This window comes from Aquarana catesbeiana, linkage group LG05 (genome assembly GCF_042186555.1).
Source record: "Aquarana catesbeiana isolate 2022-GZ linkage group LG05, ASM4218655v1, whole genome shotgun sequence".
Classification (NCBI taxonomy): Eukaryota; Metazoa; Chordata; class Amphibia; order Anura; family Ranidae; genus Aquarana; species Aquarana catesbeiana.
In genome coordinates, this window is record NC_133328.1 from 454189825 (window position 1) to 454209112 (window position 19288).

The window sequence follows — 19288 nt, forward strand, 5'->3', positions numbered from 1 at the left end:
AGCACTGTGCTGTTGAACCGCTTGCCAACCTATCGCCGCCATTTTACCGCGGCAGGTCGGCTCTCCTGCGCAAATCGCCATAGCTGTAAGGCAGCTCGCACACACCGCGGGATCATGCCCCGCGGGTCGGGTGGACTCGATGCCTGCCGGTGACCCGTGATCGCCAGTACAGTGGCAGAAAGGGGAACTGCCTTTGTAAACAAGGCGATTCCCTGTTCTGAGAGGCGACATGATAGGGATCTACTGTTCCTAGTGATCGGGAACAGTGATCTCTGTCATGTTCCAGTAAGCCCATCCCTCCTACAGTTAGAACACACAGGGAGCACATTTAACCCCTTGATCGCCCCCTAGTGTTAACCCCTTCCCTGTCAGTGACATTTACACAGTAATCAGTGGCTATTTATAGCATTGATCGCTGTATAAATGTCAATGGTCCCAAAAAAGTGTCAAAAGTGTCCGATCTGTCCGCCGCAATGTCGCAGTCCCGCTAAAAATTGCAGATCGCCGCTATTACTAGTAAAAAATAATAATAGTAATAAAAATGCCATAAATCTATCCTCTATTTTGTAGATGCTAGAACTTTTGCACAAACCAATCAATATATGCCTATTGCAATATTTTTTTTCCAAAAAATATGTAGAAGAATATATATCGGCCAAAACTGATGAATACATTTGTTTTTTTATATTTATTTTTTGTATATGTATTATAGAAAAACAGTAAAAAAAAGTTTATTTTTTCAAAATTGTCACTCTGTTTATAGCGCAAAAAATAAAAACCGCAGAGGTGATCAAATACCACCAAAAAAAAACTTGTGGAAAAAAAAGCACATTCATTTTGTTTGGGTTCAGCATCGCACGTCCGCACAATTGTTAACTAAAGTGACGCAGTGCCGTATCGCAAAAAATGGACTGGTCATTAACCACTTCCTGACCAGAGCACATTTGCATTTCGGCACTGCATCGCTTTAACTGACAATTGCGGGGTCGTGTGACCTTGCACCCAAACAAAATTGACGTCCTTTTTTTCCCCACAAATAGAGCTTTCTTTTGGTGGTATTTGATCACCTCTGTGGTTTTTATTTTTTGCGCTATAAACAAAAAAAGAGCGTCAATTTTGAAAAAAACACAATATTTTGTACTTTTTGCTATAATAAATATCCTCATTTTTTTTTAAAAAAAAGCAAATTTTTTTCTCCGTTTAGGCCGATATGTATTCTACATATTTTTGGTTAAAAAAAAATGCAATAAGCGTACATTGATTGTTTTGCGCAAAAGTTATAGCGTCTACAAAATAAGGTATAGATTTATAGCCTTTTTCATTTATTTATTTATTTTTTACTAGTAATAGTGGCTATTTTTATCGTGACTGTGACATTATGGCGGACACATCGGACAATTTTGACACATTTTTGGGACCATTGGCATTAATACAGCGATCAATGCTATAAAAATGCATCGTCGGCCACAAGCATCGGCACCCCCCCTGTGCAGCAGGTGTGCGCCTGTTATCCCGACCCCGCGAGCCGACGTATAGCTCACGCAGGGGAGCCAGCCAGTATAACTGCGGTGGCTGGTCGGGAAGCGGTTAAGGAGGCAAATGCTTCTGGGGCTGAAGTACTATACTACTATAAGGGAACAGGATCTCTTCTTCTTTTTTTTTGGGGGGGGGGGGGGTTACAAACACTTTAACCATGTGCACTTCAAACAATATTTAACCTGTTGCCGACCAGGCCATAGCTGAAAAACAGCTGCAGGGCGGTCAGATAACTCTGGGAGGGCGTAATATGATGTCCTCCCAGAATCTTGCTCCCGCGCGCCTCCGGGAATATCCGTGACCACCAGCTCCCCATGGATCACGGTGACACCGGCCCTTTACCACGTGATCGCCCTGTCAAATGACGGAGTGATCAGTATTTAACAAGCCGGCAAGAGCTCTCCCCTCTCTGTACTGAGCGGTACAGTGTGAGAGGCGAGGAGAGAGATCGGGTGCAGCGGCGCTGTGGGCTGGATCTGTAGTGCCCACAGCGCTGCTCTGTGCCCATTCCTGCACTCATCCCCATCCATACTCAGCCATTCCATCCATACTCAACTATCCCCATCCACGTCTTGACCATCCCCATCCACGGCTCATCCAGCCACATTTATTACTCAGCCGTCCCCTTCCAAGGCTAATCCATCCCCATCCACGGCTCATTTATGCCTCATTCATGGTCATCCGTGCTCATCCATTCTTCATCAATGCCACATCAGTTCTCATCCGTGCCACATCCATGCCACTACAGTGCCCATCAGTGCCACTACAGTGCCTCACAAAAGTGTAATAGGTAGTCAAATTTAGATTTGACATTTATGACCCTAGAACACCTGATGGTGCTCCCTGCGTGTTGGGCCTCTGTATGTGGCCTGGCTGTGTAAAAGTCTCTCACGTGGTATCGTTCTACTCAGGAGGGGGAGCAGAATATATTTTGGGGTGTAATTTTTGCTATGTACATGCTACAGTATCTCACAAAGGTGAGTACACCCCTCACATTTTTGTAATTATTTTATTATATCTTTTCATGTGACAACACTGAAGAAATGACACTTTGCTACAATGTAAAGTAGTGAGTGTACAGCTTGTATAACAGTGTACATTTGCTGTCCCTTCAAAATAACTCAACACACAGCCATTAATGTTTAAACAGCTGGCAACAAAAGTGAGTACACCCCTAAGTGAAAATGTCCAAATTGGGTCCAAAGTGTCAATATTTTGTGTGGCCACCATTATTTCCCAGAACTGCCTTAACCCTCTTGGGCATGGGGTTCACCAGAGCTTCACAGGTTGCCACTGGAGTCCTCTTCCACTCCTCCATGACGACATCACGGAGCTGCCAGATGTTAGAGACTTTGCGCTCCTCCACCTTCCGTTTGAGGATGCCCCACAGATGCTCAATAGGGTTTAGGTCTGGAGACATGCTTGGCCAGTCCATCACCTTTACCCTCAGGTTCTTTAGCAAGGCAGTGGTCATCTTGGAGGTGTGTTTGGGGTCATTATCATGTTGGAATACTGCCCAGTCTCTGAAGAGAGGGGATCATGTCTGCTTCAGTATGTCATAGTACATGTTGGCATTCATGGTTCCCTCAATGAACTGTAGCTCCCCAGTGCCGGCAGCACTCATGCAGCCCCAGACCATGGCACTTCCACCTCCATGCTTGTCTGTAGGCAAGACACACTTGTCTTTGTACTCCTCACCTGGTTGCCACCACACACGCTTAACACCATCTAAACCAAATAAGTTTATCTTGGTCTCATCAGACCACAGGACATGGTTCCAGTAATCCATGTCCTTAGTCTGCTTGTCTTCAGCAAACTGCTGGCTTTCTTGTGCATCATCTTTAGAAGAGGCTTCCTTCTGGGACAACAGCCATGCAGACCAATTGGATGCAGTGTGCAGCGTATGGTCTGAGCACTGACAGGCTTACCCCCCCTTCAACCTCGCAGCAATGCTGGTAGCACTCATACGTCTATTTCCCAAAGACAACCTCTGGATATGATGCTGAGCTTTTTTTCAGATTCTCAGAGAGTTCTTTGCTTCCTTGGTCGACCACCGCGAGGCCTGTTCTGAGTGGAGCCTGTCCTGTTAAAGCGCTGTATGGTCTTGGCCACCATGCTACAGATCAGTTTCAGGGTCTTGACAATCTTCTTATAGCCTAGGCCATCTTTATGTAGAGCAACAATTCTTTTCAGATCCTCAGAGAATTCTTTGCCATGAAGTGCCATGTTGAACTTCCAGTGACCAGTATGAGAGAGTGAGAGTGATAACACCAAATTTAACACACCTACTCCCAATTCACACCTGAGACCAGGCATGTACTGGCCATCGGGACTGCTGGGAGTTTCCCGGTGGGCCTGATCAGGCGCAGTCCTGGAGCCGCTCCTCACTGACAGAAATGAATGATCGCGATTTCACTCCTGTCACCAAGGAGCAGCTGCCGACACTTACTGGAGCGAGGATTAGGCTTTCTGCTCCCTCCAACCTGGAGGGGGAGATAGCCAGCAAACTTTCCTTCCTCTCCCCCCAGTGGAGAGAAGAATCAGAAGCTGCCTTCATTCTGGAGAGCTATAAGTACATGTGGGAGGTGGAGGAGAGGGATGACACTCTGATGTGAAGGGGGTGCTGATGGGGACACTCTGATGTAAGGGGGGTGCTGATGGGGACACTCTGATGTGAAGGGGGTGCTGATGGGGACACTCTGATGTAAGGGGGGTGCTGATGGGGACACTCTGATGTGAAGGGGGTGCTGATGGGGGCACTCTGATGTAAGGGGGACGCTGATGGGGACACTCTGTAAGGGAGACGCTGATGGGGACACTCGGATGTAAGGGGGGTGCTGATGGGGACACTCTGATGTAATGGGGTGCTGATGGGGACACTCTGATGTGAAGGGGGTACTGATAGGGACACTCTGATGTAAGGGGATGCGATAAGGACACTCTGATGTAAGGGGGACACTGTTGAGGACACTCTGTAAGGGGGTTCTGTTGGGGACACTCTAAATTAAAGTGGGCCGGTCTGGATGAAGTCCAGGGCCGAATTTTTGTCCCAGTCGAGCCCTGCCTGAGACCTTGTAACATAAACGAGTCACATCACACCAGGGAGGGAAAGTGGCCCAATTTGTCCTGGTGCTCCAGGGCCTTCAAAAGTGCAAGAGGTAGTTAAGAAATGAAATGTGTAATTTATGCTCCTAGAACGCCTGAAGGTGCTCCCTGCATGTTGTGCCTCTGTATGTGGCCACGCTGTGTAAAAGTCTCACACATGTGATATCACCATACTCAGGACGAGTACTAGAATATGTTTGGGGGTGTGATTTGTGGTATGCATATACTGTGTGTGAGAAATAACCTGTTAATATGACAATTTTGTGCAAAAAAAAAAAAAAAAATCTTAATTTTGCAAAGAATTGTGGGAAAAAAATGACAACTTCAAAAAAATTCACCATGCCTCTTACTAAATACTTTGGAATGTCTACTTTCCTAAAAGGGATATTTTGGGGGATATTTTTACTTTCCTGGCTTGTTAGTGTCTCAAGAAATGAGATAAGCCGTCCGTACATCAGGTGCGATCAATTTTCAATGATTGGCACCATAGATTGTAGACTCTAACTCACAAAGACCAAATAATATACACGGATTTGGGTTATTTTTACCAAAGATATGTAGTAGTATAAATTTTGGCCAAAGTTTATGAAGAAAAAATACTAATTTACTAAATTAATTAATAAATTACTAAATTTTATACCAGAAACAAAGAAAAAATCTTTTTTTACAGAATTTTCAGTCTTTTTTTCATTTATAGCGCAAAAACCCAGAGGTGATCAAATAGCACCAAAGAAAGCTCTATTTGTGTGAGAAAAAGGCAAAAATGTCATATGGGTGCAGTGCTGCATGACTAATTGTCATTCAAAATGTGAGAGCATGGAAATCTGAAAATTGGTCTGGTTAGGAAGGGGGTTTAAGTGCCCAGTGGGTAAGTGGTTAAACAAATAAAAAAGTATTCCTATGAAGATGGCAATTGAGAAATCACAAACACCTTTCATGTGTGTAAATATGATTACGCTTACCAAATCATACTAACTGTACAGCTAAAAGGACTTCTCACTTTCCATTCATCTTCCAGTCAAATTAGGCAATACAAGCTTGAGGTGTAAATACATGCTGGAGTTATTGAAAAGAAGAACCAGGTGAACAGTAATGTTCATTTATTGCAAACAAGTCTTCAGGCATTGGACATTTTAAAAATATTTTTTGAAAATATTCAAATAAAACTTCTAAATTAGATGGATGGAAAATCTTTCATTCTTAATGGTCAAGTACCAGATATGTGAATTTCTGTAGCAAATGCATTACCGTCTGGCATCTTTAATTCCACTGGGTTGTAAATAGTGCATTGATGAATCCTAAACCTAGAGGTAAGAAAAGAACACTTAATATTACTGTAAGGGTGCTCATATATGGGGATATATTGGTGAGACTAGGCTGATCCAGGTAAAATCTTTATTAACGACTCTGTAATTTTTCTGTTTCATATTTTTATTAAAGGTTTTCACAAATAAAATAAATTCCAGTAGTAATTTTGAACAATACGCAATATTCACAATTTAAATTGCATATAAAGTAAAACCAAAAAGTTACACAGTGTAACTGCACTAATACAGAACGAAAGACATTACAACATTCCTCGCATTGGCAAGAGACTATTCCCTCTAAGATAGTTGTCCTCATCACATCTGGGCTGAGATATGGAACCGCAAACTATATAGTCGATTCTCAAATAACCATAATCTAATTTGGTCGTTTGTAAAGAGGCAATAAAACATAAATGTCCCAGCATGTCTTCCTATTGTATGATAGCAATGTGATTTGATGGGCTTCAGGACTACATCCTACACCTCAGGAGGTGAAAATCCTCTTGTGACAGACTCACCCGGGACAGAGGCTTTTGGAGGCGACTAAATGCTAGCCTCTTGCCTACCGACTATGGGCCCCGGTATCTGAGGGAGCTACAAGAATTTAGGAAGATATTCTGTTATGTAATGCAAAAGGACATTATTAAGGAGGCCATGGTGGTCTCTGCCAGCTTGGGACTCAGTGGACAGATGTCAGTGAAAGGAATGCTGATTAATGATATCTGGAAAGCTCAGGTTTTTCACCCAATAGTTTATTGTGCTCATTAACGCACCTTTGTCTCCTAGCAAATTATTGGGGGATGTGTTTATACTTATGTGTGTTGTAAGTGAGGAGATGGAAAGTCTACCCTGAAAGGTCATTTCTCTAAGTCAGCAAGTCTGAGTAAATGATTAGATAACTAGCTCATGTTAATTTATGTTTCTGGTGTATTGTTAGAGTAATATGAGCAGGAGGGGGGAACCTCCTCTTCAACTGTATATAAGATTGTATTCTTGTTCTAATAAACAGTCCTTGTTCAGCAACCAAACAAGTGTTGTCTTGTTTTCTAGTTGTTAGCAGTTGGAATATCTGATATCTATATTCAGACTGGGAGGAAGCGGTATATGACGAAAGCACTCAAGCGAAGTGTGGGACGTTTTGTCACACCTCTCAACCAGCGGGAGAGGGACACTCTAACCCCCCCCCCCCCACAACCACAGATTTATGCAGTCCCTCAAGCACAAAAGCAAGAAGAAGAAAAGTAGGAAAAAGGAAGACAAGAGAAAAGGAAGGGGAGCGAAGAGGAAAAGACTCCAAGCGCTGGTCCATATCAACCAGGAGAGACCCTAGTTATGGTTTGGGGATCATTAGTCAAGTATCTAATCCACAGGACCCAAACCTTTTCAAACACCTTCAATTTATCTTGCTGTTAACCGTTTATTTAACATAAGCTGGGAAAGTTTGTGTTTAAGCTGGTCAAATGGTATGGAAGCCGACTTCCAATTTCTGGATATAGTAATTTTGGTGGAGACGAATATGAAAGTAAAGAGTCGTCTCTGATTTTCCGAAGCCCCCTCCACTTTACATCCCAGCAAGGCATGTTTTGGGAACTTGGTCAGATATATTTGTGTAACAGAAAAAATAGAATTATAAACTCTGACCTAAAACCTCTTTACTTTTGGAAATTGCCTCCATATATGATAGGCCGTCCCTTCCTGACCACATCCCCTGAAACACTTAGATGAGGCTCCCGGGATATAAGTAACCAATCTGGCCAGTACCATATACCATCTCAGCAGTACTTTATAGTTTGCTTCAATAATAGAAGTGTTGATGAGTGACCTCGATGCTGGCAGTGCAATCGAGTGCCAATCTTCACGTTCAAGGCCTTCTTGGATGTCCTGTTCCCATTTGACCATATAGCCGATGTATCTGTTAGAATGGTATATATTCCAGATATAACCATGGATTTGATCATACCACTAACGATACATCCACTCGGGGACTCTGATGGGGACACCAGATGTAAGGGAGAACTCTGATGGGGACACTAGATGTAAGGAGGCACTCTGATGGGGACACAAGATGTAAGGGGGAACTCTGATGGGGACACCAGATGCAAGGGGGAACTCTGATGGGGACACCAGATGCAAGGGGAACTCTAATGGGGACACCAGTTGTAAGGGGGGGGGGGGGGGACCCTGATGGGGAAACCAGATGCAAGGGAGAACTCTGATGGGGACACCAGATATAAGGGGGGGGGGCCTGATGGGGAAACCAGATGCAAGGGAGAACTCTGGGGACACCAGATGTAAGGAGGAACTCTGATGGGGTCAACAGATGCAAGGGGGAACACTGATGGGGACACCAGATGTAAGGGGGGGATTCTGATGGGGAAACCAGGTACAAGGGAGAACTCTGATGGGGACACCAGATGTAAGAAGACACTCTGATGGGGACAGCTGATGTAAGGGGATATTCTGATGGAGCAACTGATCTAAGGGGGTACTCTAGGGACACCTTATGTAACGTGATTTTATTTTGAAATATGGATGTGATTGGCCTTTACAGGAATGTGCACAAAATTGTGTGCATTCCTGAAATGAACAAAAACACACAGCCCTTTTGCAGAAGTGCAGTGGTGCCATTAGGTCTTAATGGCACAACCACACACCTTGCTTCTGTGCTCATTCACCTGCAGTGAAACGTATGGTAACAAAGTATCATGCATTTTGGTGCAGCATAATTTTTAAAAAGGTTATACAGGTTTTACATCTATTTGTACTACATTTCATTTTTCATTTGTTATGTATACTAATAAAAAAGTTTTTTGCCGCGTGCCGCTTAAGTGTTCGGGTGGCAACCCTATGCCCAACCCCCCACACCCCAGGGTAAGCCATTTCCTAATTTCAGGATCCCTTCCAAGGGTAACACCAGTCCAAGCAAATATCACCTTGTCATCTAGGTGCTGCCATGCCAATGAAGAGCTCATACCCTGTGAAAACCCATGATCTCCCACAATTTAATTAAAATCAGAACATTCTCACCCGGTAATATACATTTACCTTCATACCCCTATAGCCCTATAACTCTCAGGCTGGCTGTGACTACACACACATGACCCAATGATACGAATACCAGTGTGTCCTGGATTTTTGGAAACTCCGCACATACATGGTGTGATACCCACCCTTCTATGGGATACCTCCTTTGACTTGTTTGATCTGATCCAAGAGTGATCAGCCTTTTTGTTCCTATTTACTACCCCCCAGACTACACCCTAACCCGTGGGTGAGTCCAACCCACCCTTTATCCCCTATTTACACCTCCCCACTTGTAAATTATAACCCACCCTATCAAGGACCACAAGATCCTCTACTCAACTTTAAAAAACCCCTCCTCAGCTGCAGTGGAGAGAAAGGTAGAAGCCTCTGCCACCTTAAGTCTTGCCCTTCATATTCATAACCCCACCTGTCCAGCATATTCCTGGCCCATACTCTATAGACATGTGCAGAATGGAAAAATTTGTTTTGTTTCTGATAGATTCGTTTCGAAATTTGTTTAGCTTTTTTTCATTTAATTTAGTTTAATTTATTCATTTTTTTAAGAAATGCAACATTTTGGAAACTATTCTAATTCAGATCGGTCGTAAAAATGATCGACTAAATCTGATTCTGTGTGAAGAATAGCTGGTTGCTGGTTGCCGGCCACTGTGTCCTTAACAACCGATGACTCAGCAACTGTCAGCGGGCTTCCTTGCTGAGAGCTGAAATGTAAACAAAAGAATGGCAGCAATAGAAAAGTCAAGAAAAAAAACAGCGTGCCCCCCCCCCCCCCAGCAATCTATACCAGGTCCTTCAGGGGGCGACCCCACACTGTTTTTTTTTTTATTTAGGTGTGGCCCCCCCAAAAAAAAAATCTTTAACAGTAGGCCAAAAAAATAATGGAAGTGTCAAAAACTTGTGTTGTGTCTTAATTTACTTTCTACACTTTTATGATGAATGGGTAGAGTCTCCGTGCCACAAAGCACCCCCCCCCCCATACTGATGGTATGTAGCCTGGTGCTCGCCCGCCCCCCCCCTTCCTGGCCTGCCGGCTGCATGCTCCGTTAAGGGTCTGGTATAGATTTGAAGGACCTGGTATGGATTGGTGGATTTTTTTCTGAATTTTCTATTGCCAGAATTCTTTTGTGTGCATTTCATCGCTCAGCAGGAAAGCCCGCTGACAGCTGATGAGTCATCGGTTGTTAAGGACACAACAGCCAGCTTCCCGGCTGGCTCCTTAACAACCAGCTATTCTTCACACAGAATTCAAATCGGTCGATCATTTTTTAACCGTTCCGAAAATTTAGAATTCGTTAGAAAATGAATAATCTAAATGAATTTCAATTAAATTCATTACTATTTTTTTGGGAGAATAGGATACATCCGACTTTCTAAGAAAAAAACAAAAATTGTCCGCATTTACATTCGGACCGAAATGAATTGCACATGTCTAATTCTCTCTCCTTACGTGCTCAACCTGCGGCCCTCCAGCTGTTGCGGAACTACAAGTCCCATGAGGCACTGCAAGCTGCTGATGGTTACAAACATGGTCCCTAAAAGCAGAGGCATGATGGGACTTGTAGTTCCACAACAGCTGGAGGGCCACAGTTTGAGCACCCACCTCTTGGATAACACCAAGAGAGCCGTATCCTGTTTATGAAAGGCTTATTCACCACCACCACCAAAGTGACACTTGCCAATATCTAGCTGCCCAATCATAAGCAGGTACAGTTTGTAGAAAATATGCTAGAGGAACAGGCCATCTTCAGTAAAGGGACATGAATCTATATGGAGATTTCAGCTTAATTGTACATCCTCAGCTGGACTCCACTGGCTTGGCCTCCCATTTCTCCTTTGCAGTCCGCAAGCAAATCTGAAAAGCTTTTATCTTCTAAGACAAATGCATCACCCTCCCAGCCCACCAAGCCTAGACCCATATTGGTTTTCTTTCTAATCAAACACTGCCATCTCCTCTAGGCCACACGGACAAAGATTGGGGAAAGCATACTATCTGAACATGCTTACATCTGCCTATCAATGATCATAAATGATATACCACATCTCCCCCACTTCTGGTGCCTGAATGAGACCATCCTACAAGATCCCAGTATCATGAAAGACCTCAAAAAGGAACTTGACTACTACTGTACTTCAACATAACACCCCCTCGCCTGCCAACCCATACAATTTAGGAAACCTTCAAATGGGTTCTCTGATGAAATTTTGGTCCCATCACCCCAGTAATAGAAGAGTAATGGGTACTTTGATGAAGGTATTGGCCCAAACAACCCCAGGATAGAAATGTGTAAAATATTTAGCCTTGGAAGAAAATAAGGCATATATGAAACTACAGAAACAAGGATAGATGCCTAAAATGTATACTACAAATATATCTATTTTGGTTGAAATGAAAACTGTGGCCAACTAGCAGACAAAATTCTAACCTGAAGATTTTTTTAAAACATAACCTTCACTTAAAGTGGAGTTCCACCCACTTAAAAGTCAGCAGCTACAAAAAGTATAGCTGCTAAATTTTAATAAACAGACATCTGTCCTATGGTCCAGCAATGCGGGCTCCAGAAGCCTCACTCCTTCTCCATCCTCCCTGCGGCGCCGGCATTGTAACTGTGGGCACCCGGCTGTGGCTTCACAGCCGGACATGCACGAGCCGCGCTGTGCGTTGTGAATGACCAGGCAATCTTCTGGGACCTGTGACGTGTCCCAGAAGATTGCAGGGAGGGAGTGGAGAGAGGTGAACTTCCGCACGGTGCCAGGAGAGGAAGTGGTAGCTGGGTGCCTGTCAAAACTGGGTAACTGCTCCCTCCCCCAAAAAAAGACATGCCAAATGTGGCATGTCAGGGGGTCACCAGTACGTAAAGTTCAATTTTTGGGTGGAACTCCGCTTTAAGTGTGTACTATGCGGGAAGATACTACACGTCATTGTACCTGAACACTCTTCTGCCATAATGCAAGAAGTGCAACTAGCTGTAGGAAGCACCATGTAGGGAATATTAAGGAGTTTTAAGAAATAACAGTATGTCTGCTTTTAACCTGTTCCTCCGGTAACAGAAGGTAGCTGATAAAAATGGATAATGAAAACATCTCTAGTTGCCACATCCTACCTTCATTATATGGTAAGGTAGCAGGTGTTTATGCTACATCGCCGGTGCCAGAAGCATACTTCACATTACCTCTTGCATTGACAATATGCCTACTAATGTTCTAGGGGAAAAAATCTAGTTACAGTTCAGATCTTGTATGCACTTTTAACAAACATTCTAAGTTTCAGAACCAAGCTCCCTTCCACAGCAGGGAATCGGGAGAGTTTAGTAGGAAAGCTCAAAAGAGAGCATTACCACAGGACTGCGTAGCATGCGCACACACACTCAACACACATGCAAATATAATTCAGACAAAAAAGTTGTATAGTTACCAAGTTAGTATAAACAGCAGAGGCAGACACTGTTAGATTACTGTGCTCTCAGAATTTTGAATGATCCATTCAATTGCATCCCACCCCTAGAGTGACATAGAAAAGATTTTGATATACAAATATGAAAGACAAGTTAGAGAAGACAAAATGGAAATCAGACCAAGTAGAATGCAAAAAACATCTCTGTATGACATATGGCCTAAGGCCTGGGGATTCCTAATGGGAACTCTCCTATCATTTGGTAAACTATGCCAATAATACATTGATTATTATTATTATACAGGATCTATATAGTGCCAACAGCTTGTGCAGCACTTTAAACATGAGGTAAAACAGTACAGTTACAATGCAATTGAATACAGGAGGAATCAGCCCTGCTTGTTAGAGCTTACAATCTAAGAGGGAGGGTCAAGTGATACAAAAGGTAATAACTGATGATCTGATGGAGAAAATACAAGCACAGTTGTTAGGTGGAGGCAGAATAAGCTTCTCTGAAGAGGAGAGTTTTCAGGGATCGTTTAAAAGCAAACAGAGTAGGAGATAGTTGGACAGATTGGGGTAGGGAGTTCCATAGTATAGGGGAGGCTCGGGAAAAATCCTAGAGGCGAGTATGGGATGGAGCTAGAGAACCTGTCTTTGGAGGATGAAGAGAACAAGTAGGTTGGTATTTGGAGACTAGGCTAGTGATGTAGCTGGGAGCCAAGTTGTGGATAGCTTTGTAAGTTCTTAGTATTTAAAATTTACTTCGTTGGGCGAGTGGAAGCCAGTGGAGGGATTGACAGAGAAGAGTAGCAGACACTTAATGGTTGGCAGCATTCATTATAGACTGAAGGGGGAAATAGCCTATGTAAAGCTAATCCCATGAGGAGGGTGTTGCAGTAGTCAAGGTGCGAACTGACTAGGGAGTGAACTAACAGCTTTGTGATGTCATTGGTTAGGAAGGGTTGTAAATTTGAGATGTTGTGGAGGTTGAGGCGGCAAGATTTGGACAGTGATCGGACGTGGGGCTGAAAGGATAGTTCAGAGTCCAGGATTACACCTAAAACCTTGGCATGCAGAGACTGGTTGATAGTAGTGCTATCGATCTTGACAGAGAAATCAGGGGAAGTGGCACATGGGGGGAGGAAAAATTATGAGCTCGGTTTTGAATAGACTGAGTTTGAGGAAGTGGTGTCTGTTAGTAAACTAGTGATACATGAGGAGACAGAAGGAGCTGAGGGGTAGAGATAAATTTGGATGTCGTCAGCGTAGAGATGGTACTGGAAGCCATGGGAGGATATTACATGACCCGGGGAGGAGGTGTAGATGGAGAATAAGAGAGGTCCAAGAACTGACCCTTGGGGGACCCTGACAGAGAAAGGGAGAGGAGAGGAAGAAGTAAAATTGTAAGTAACGCTAAAGGTGTGGTTGGATAAGTAGGATGAGATCCAGCAAAGAGTGCAGTCACAGAGACCAAAGGTGTGGAGTTTTTTCAGGAGGAGAGGGTGGTCAACTGTGTCAAAGGCAGCAGAGAGACCCAGGAGTAGGAGTACAGAATAGTTTCCATTGGATTTAGCTGTTAGCAGATCGTTTGTGAGCTTTAGGAGAGCAGTTTCTGTGGAGTGTTGAGGCGGAATCCAGACTGAAGGGGATCAAGAAGTTTATTCTCAGCGAGTTGGTTGCTCAGTTAGTTATAGACCGGACTTTTAAGAAGTGTGGATAAAAAGGGGAGCAAGGAGATGGGGCGTAGGTTGTTAAGATTGGTGCGGTCTAGTGAGGGCTTTTTAAGCATGGGGGTGACTTGTGCATGTTTTAGAGAGTTGGGAAAGATGCCAGAAGAGAGGGAGAAATTGAAGATGTGAGTTAGAGAGTGTAGGATAGATCCAGAGGGTGACCGTAGTATTTGCGAGGGAACAGGATCCAGGGGGCAGGTGGTTAGGTGGACGTTAGAGAAAAGTTTAGCAACCTCGTCTATAGTGGTGGGGTTGAATGAAGGAAGTAATGATTATACCTGTGGACATGGAGTGTTAAGTGGAGAAGGTATCTGTACAGTGGAGATCTCCTCACGAATTGTATCAATCTTAAGTTTGAAGTGATTGACGCTCTCCTGGGCTGTGAGTGAGCTAGTGGGTGGTGGCAGTGGAGGACGAAGTAGAGAGTTAAAGGTAGAGAAGAGTTGAAAGGGACGGAATGATAAGTTGTTAATGAGAGTGATAAAATAGGTTTGCTTGCCAGTGAGAAGGCAGGAATTGTATTTTTAGAGGGTCAATTTATATTGTTTGAAATCTTTCTGAGACTTAGTTTTAATGCCACAGGTGCTTAAGAGCATGGCTATGTTTTTCAGACTTCTGGTGTCATCAAGGTTGTAGGGGTCAGGGCCTGATTCTGTGTGTAGTGAGGGGGGCCAGTGTGTCCAGGAAGGATGACAGTGAAGAGTTATATACAGAAGTGGCTAGGTTGGGGCAGGACAGGGATGAGATTTTGTCATAGAGGTAGTCAGTAGCAGAGAAGAGGGGGGTTGAGGTGGCGAAGGTTTCTATGGGTAATTGTTCGACGGTTGGAGGGAGAGGAGGTGGGAGAGAGGGAGAGACTGAAACTAATAAGGTAGTGATCAGAGAGAGGGAAAGGATTGTTGGAGAGGTTGCACGGAGTGCACAGGTGGGAAAAGACAAGGTCAAGGGCGTTATCATTAGAGTGAGTAGAAGCATGTATCCCATGTTTCAGTATAAGGGTAAAGGTTAGACTGAGAAGTTTGGAAGTAGCAGGAGTGTTAGTATTTACAGGGATGTTGAAGTCACCGAGAATGATTGTAGGGATTTCAGAAGAGAGAAAGTAGGGTAGCCAGACAGTCATCAAGAAAGGCTGATTTGGTTCAGGGGGCTGGTAGATCTTCAGAGAAACCGGAGAGAAAAGACTAATGCAACGTGCCTCAAATAAGGAGAATGACAGAGAGGGAGGTGGTGAAGTATCTGAAAGGTGCTATGTGGGGCTAGAAGGATTCCCACTTCCCCTCCATTCCATCCACTGGGTCAGGGGGAGTGAGTCCAGAAAGGGCCACTATGGGAGAGGGCAGCAGGAGAAGCAGTGTCGGATTCATGAAGCAAGGTTTCAGTAATGGCGAGTAGATTAAATGAGTTAGTGATAAAAAGATCATGAAGAGAAGTGAGTTTGTTACAGACAGAGCAGGCATTCCAAAGGGCACAAGAGAAGAGGAGTCTGGTCTTGGGAAGAGAAGGAATGGAAACAAAATTGTGTGGATTGGGGCTGCTGCCAGAGGGTGCAGAGTGATGGGTTTGTTGGGTACAGTTAAGTGATGGAGGCCCAGGGTTTGGGGATATATCACCAGAGGTTAGGAGAAGAAGAATACATCCAATAGATTTAAATCCTCCAAGCTTACACTACAATATGTGCAATACCATGATAAAGAAAATATTAAAGCCCAAAAGATACAACCTTTTAGTTTTGAATGCAGCATGGAAGGTTTAAAATTTCTAGTTGGTTCTTATTGCTGTCCGTGACCCCATTGGGTAGATTTCCCCTCACTTTTTGTCAATGTACCACATCAGCTGACAAAGTACTACACTACTCTTGTCTATTAAAGCAGAACAAAACTTACAGTGGTGGGAGTGCTACATTTAAGCACACTTACTGTGCTATTCTCCATCTATGACACTTTGTCCCCTGCCATCAGTTCTTCCAGGTCCCACGACTTGCCTCTCATTAACCATTGGAAAATCATTGATGATGTAACTGAAATTATAACTGTGGTGATGTTACATTGCCCCATGCATCTACTCTAGTCTTAGAATTCCGAGAATAGAACCGGGGATGTATGCTGTGTACCGTGCAGCGTACCCTGAACACTGATCTTGTTCCTCAAAGAACATGGGAATTAGCCTGTTTAAATTTTGGTCACCTGATCAGAGGAGAGGGGACCTTTATTTTCTTTTCTCTACACTGTTGTAAAAAAAAAAAGAAAAAAGGAAAGACAAACAGTGGTACAGTAAGGTACCTTTTAAATATTTATCAGCACCACTTCTCTTGCAGACAGTCTTTACTTTTAGCTTTAGTAAAAAATAAAAGGGTGGAACTGCTGGAGGAAGCAAGGGGATGCAGCCATCAAACTTAGATAAATGTTCAACCAGTGCTTCTAGTTCTGCAAAAGAGTAAAAATCCACTTTACTACTGTTTGCTTTTTTTAGGTTGCGGCAGTGCCTCTTTAAAAAATTGTGACTTGGCGATGCTGACACAAGCCCTGCTGATCTTATGGAAAGTTTGCATTTTATGTAGCACCCTCCTCTAGTTAGGCTGCTGGGCTCAATTTAGTTTTTGGCTTCACTGCAGTCAGTGGAGCAGCAGTTGATTGTTTTTGTCAGATCAGGGCAGGGCCCATTAAATGCAGCCTCATCAGTGCCCATCAAATGCAGCCTACCAGTGCCTGAATCACACAGAGTGGTGATCTTCTGCTGTGTCACAGAGCTTTGATTTGAATTGCACGGATGGCCGCAATGGTACCCGAATGGTGATCTCCCACTGTGTTACGGAGCTTGGATTTGAATTGCCCAGACGGCCTTCTCCTAGACCGGCTCCTATGATACGTGTCACACTGATTCAATTTCCCTGCATTGGATCTCACAGAAGGCGGTCTAGGAGGCGGGACTTTGTTACAGCGGCTGCCGAACTTTACAGATCCAAGCTTTGCAACACAGCGCGAGATTGCTGCTCTACATGACACACACAAGGAGAGGAGGAGGGACCCCCCCCCCCCTTTGGTATGCCACCTGAGCTTCGGAGCCCCCCCCCCCGCTTCAGCTCACAGTGCAAGGTGCACACACTCAGGATCAGCCCTGGATCGGGGTTTCCTAGCTGGGTGTTTAATTTCTCCCACCTGCTTCTGAAAGAAGCTTACAGAATATAGAGCAGGGAGAGTCAAATAGCCAATATGAATATGCCCACCAGTCCCTAGAAGGAGGCATCCAGAAGGTGGCTGGGAAGGTCTTTCTGGTGTTCTTTGATCTTCAGGGAGGGTTCCGGTTCTCCTGGGGCTGCTGTCCTTGGGAGATAGCTAATAAGACAATAAACTGCAGTCTGGGCCTCAGCAGGTACTGGGCTGAGGGCCCTGAGAAGATTGCTAAAGGATTATTCGCTGGAGGGCATCATCCTGGAGTCCTGGTCTGGAGAATGATCTTTTGTCTCCCTATCTGAGGAACTACCTGTGGAAGCTTGGTGACAGTCAAATCCTGGACCTTGGTGTCAAAATCCTAGAAGGGAACTTAAGTGCCAGATGATGCTATATAGACTAGGGACTGCTCTTATAGAGTCCTAGATATACAGTGCCTTGCAAAAGTATTCACCCCCTGGCTTTTTACCTATTTTGTTACATAACAGCCTTTAGTTCAATGTTTTTTTTAATCTGAATTATATGTAATGGATCAGAACACAATAGTCTAAGTTGGTGAAGTAAAATTAGAAAAACATATACGTAAAACTATTTTTCAGAAATTAAAAACTGATAATTGGCATGTGCGTATATATTCACCCCCTTTGTTATGAAGCCCATAAAAAGCTCTGGTGTAACCAATTACTTTCAGAAGTCACATAATTCATGAAATGATCTCCACCTGTGTGCAATCTAAGTGTCACATGATCTGTCATTACATATACACACCTTTTTGAAAGGCCCCAGAGGCTGCAACACCTAAGCAAGAGGCACCACTAACCAAACACTGCCATGGAGACCAAGGAACTTTCCAATCAAGTAAGGGACAATGTTGTTGAGAAGTACAAGTCAGGGTTAGGTTATAAAAAAATATCCAAATCTTTGATGATCCCTAGGAGCACCATCAAATCTATCATAACCAAATGGAAAGAACAGCAAACCTGCCAAGAGACGGCCGCACACCAAAACTCACGGACTGGGCAAGAAGGCCATTAATCAGAGAGGCAGCACAGAGACCTAAGGTAACCCTGGAGGAGCTGCAGAGTTCCACAGCAGAGGCTGGAGTATCTGTACATAGGACGAAAATAATCCGTACGCTCCATAGAGTTAGGCTTTATGGCAGAGTGGCCAGAAGAAAGCCATTACTTTCAGCAAAAAACAAAATGGCACCTTCTGAGTTTGCGAAAAGGCATGTGGGAGACTCCCAAAATGTATGATGGAAGGTGCTATAGTCTGATGAAACTAAAATTTAACTTTTTGGCCATCAAAGAAAACGCTATGTCTGGCGTAAACCCAATGCATCACATCACCCAAAGAACACCATCTCCACAGTGAAACATGATGGCGGCAGCATCATGCTGTGGGTATGTTTTTCAGCAGTCGGGGCTGGGAAACTGGTCAGGGTTGAGGGAAAGATGGATGGTGCTAAATACAGGGATATTCTTGAGCAAAACCTGTACCATTCTGTGTGTGTGTGATTTGAGGCTAGCACGGAGGTTCACCTTGCAGCAGGACAATGACCCCAAACACACTGCTAAAGCAACACTTGAGTGGTTTAAGGGGAAACTATAATATATAAAATATATAAATATATATATATATAAATATATAAAATATATAAAACTATAAAATATAAATGTGTTGGAATGGCCTAGTCAAAGCCCAGACCTCAATCAATAGAAAATCTGTGGTCAGACGTAAAGATAGCTGTTCACAAGTGCAAACCATCCAACTTGAAGGAACTGGAGCAGTGTTGCAAGGAGAAATTGGCAAAAATCCCCAGTGATAAAGATGTGGCAAGCTCATAGAGACTTATCCAAAGCGACTTGGATCTGTGATAGCCGCAAAGGGTGGCTCTACAAAGTATTGACTTTAGGAGCTGAATAGTTATGCACATTGACTTTTTCTGTTATTTTGTCCTATTTGTTGTTTGCTTCGCAATAAAAAAAAAAAAAAAAAAAAACA

At 43.8% G+C, this 19288-nt stretch overlaps 1 protein-coding gene across 3 annotated transcripts in view; it reads right to left on the minus strand.

Moving 5' to 3' along the window:
* Positions 1-19288, minus strand: part of PRELID3A (PRELI domain containing 3A) — an 89210-nt gene that overhangs the window by 41647 nt on the left and 28275 nt on the right. The window contains exons 6-7 of one of the 3 annotated variants that reach the window (XM_073631310.1): positions 12406-12491; positions 5739-5945 (exon numbers count right to left, since the gene is read on the minus strand). The exons of 1 other annotated variant lie outside the window; for it this stretch is intronic. In XM_073631310.1, coding sequence (XP_073487411.1) covers positions 12438-12491 — 54 coding nt within the window. In that variant the 3' untranslated portion in view covers positions 5739-5945; positions 12406-12437. Of the gene's footprint in view, positions 1-5738; positions 5946-12405; positions 12492-19288 lie in introns of those variants that run through there. One more of the 3 variants, XR_012244500.1, reaches the window with a different exon arrangement.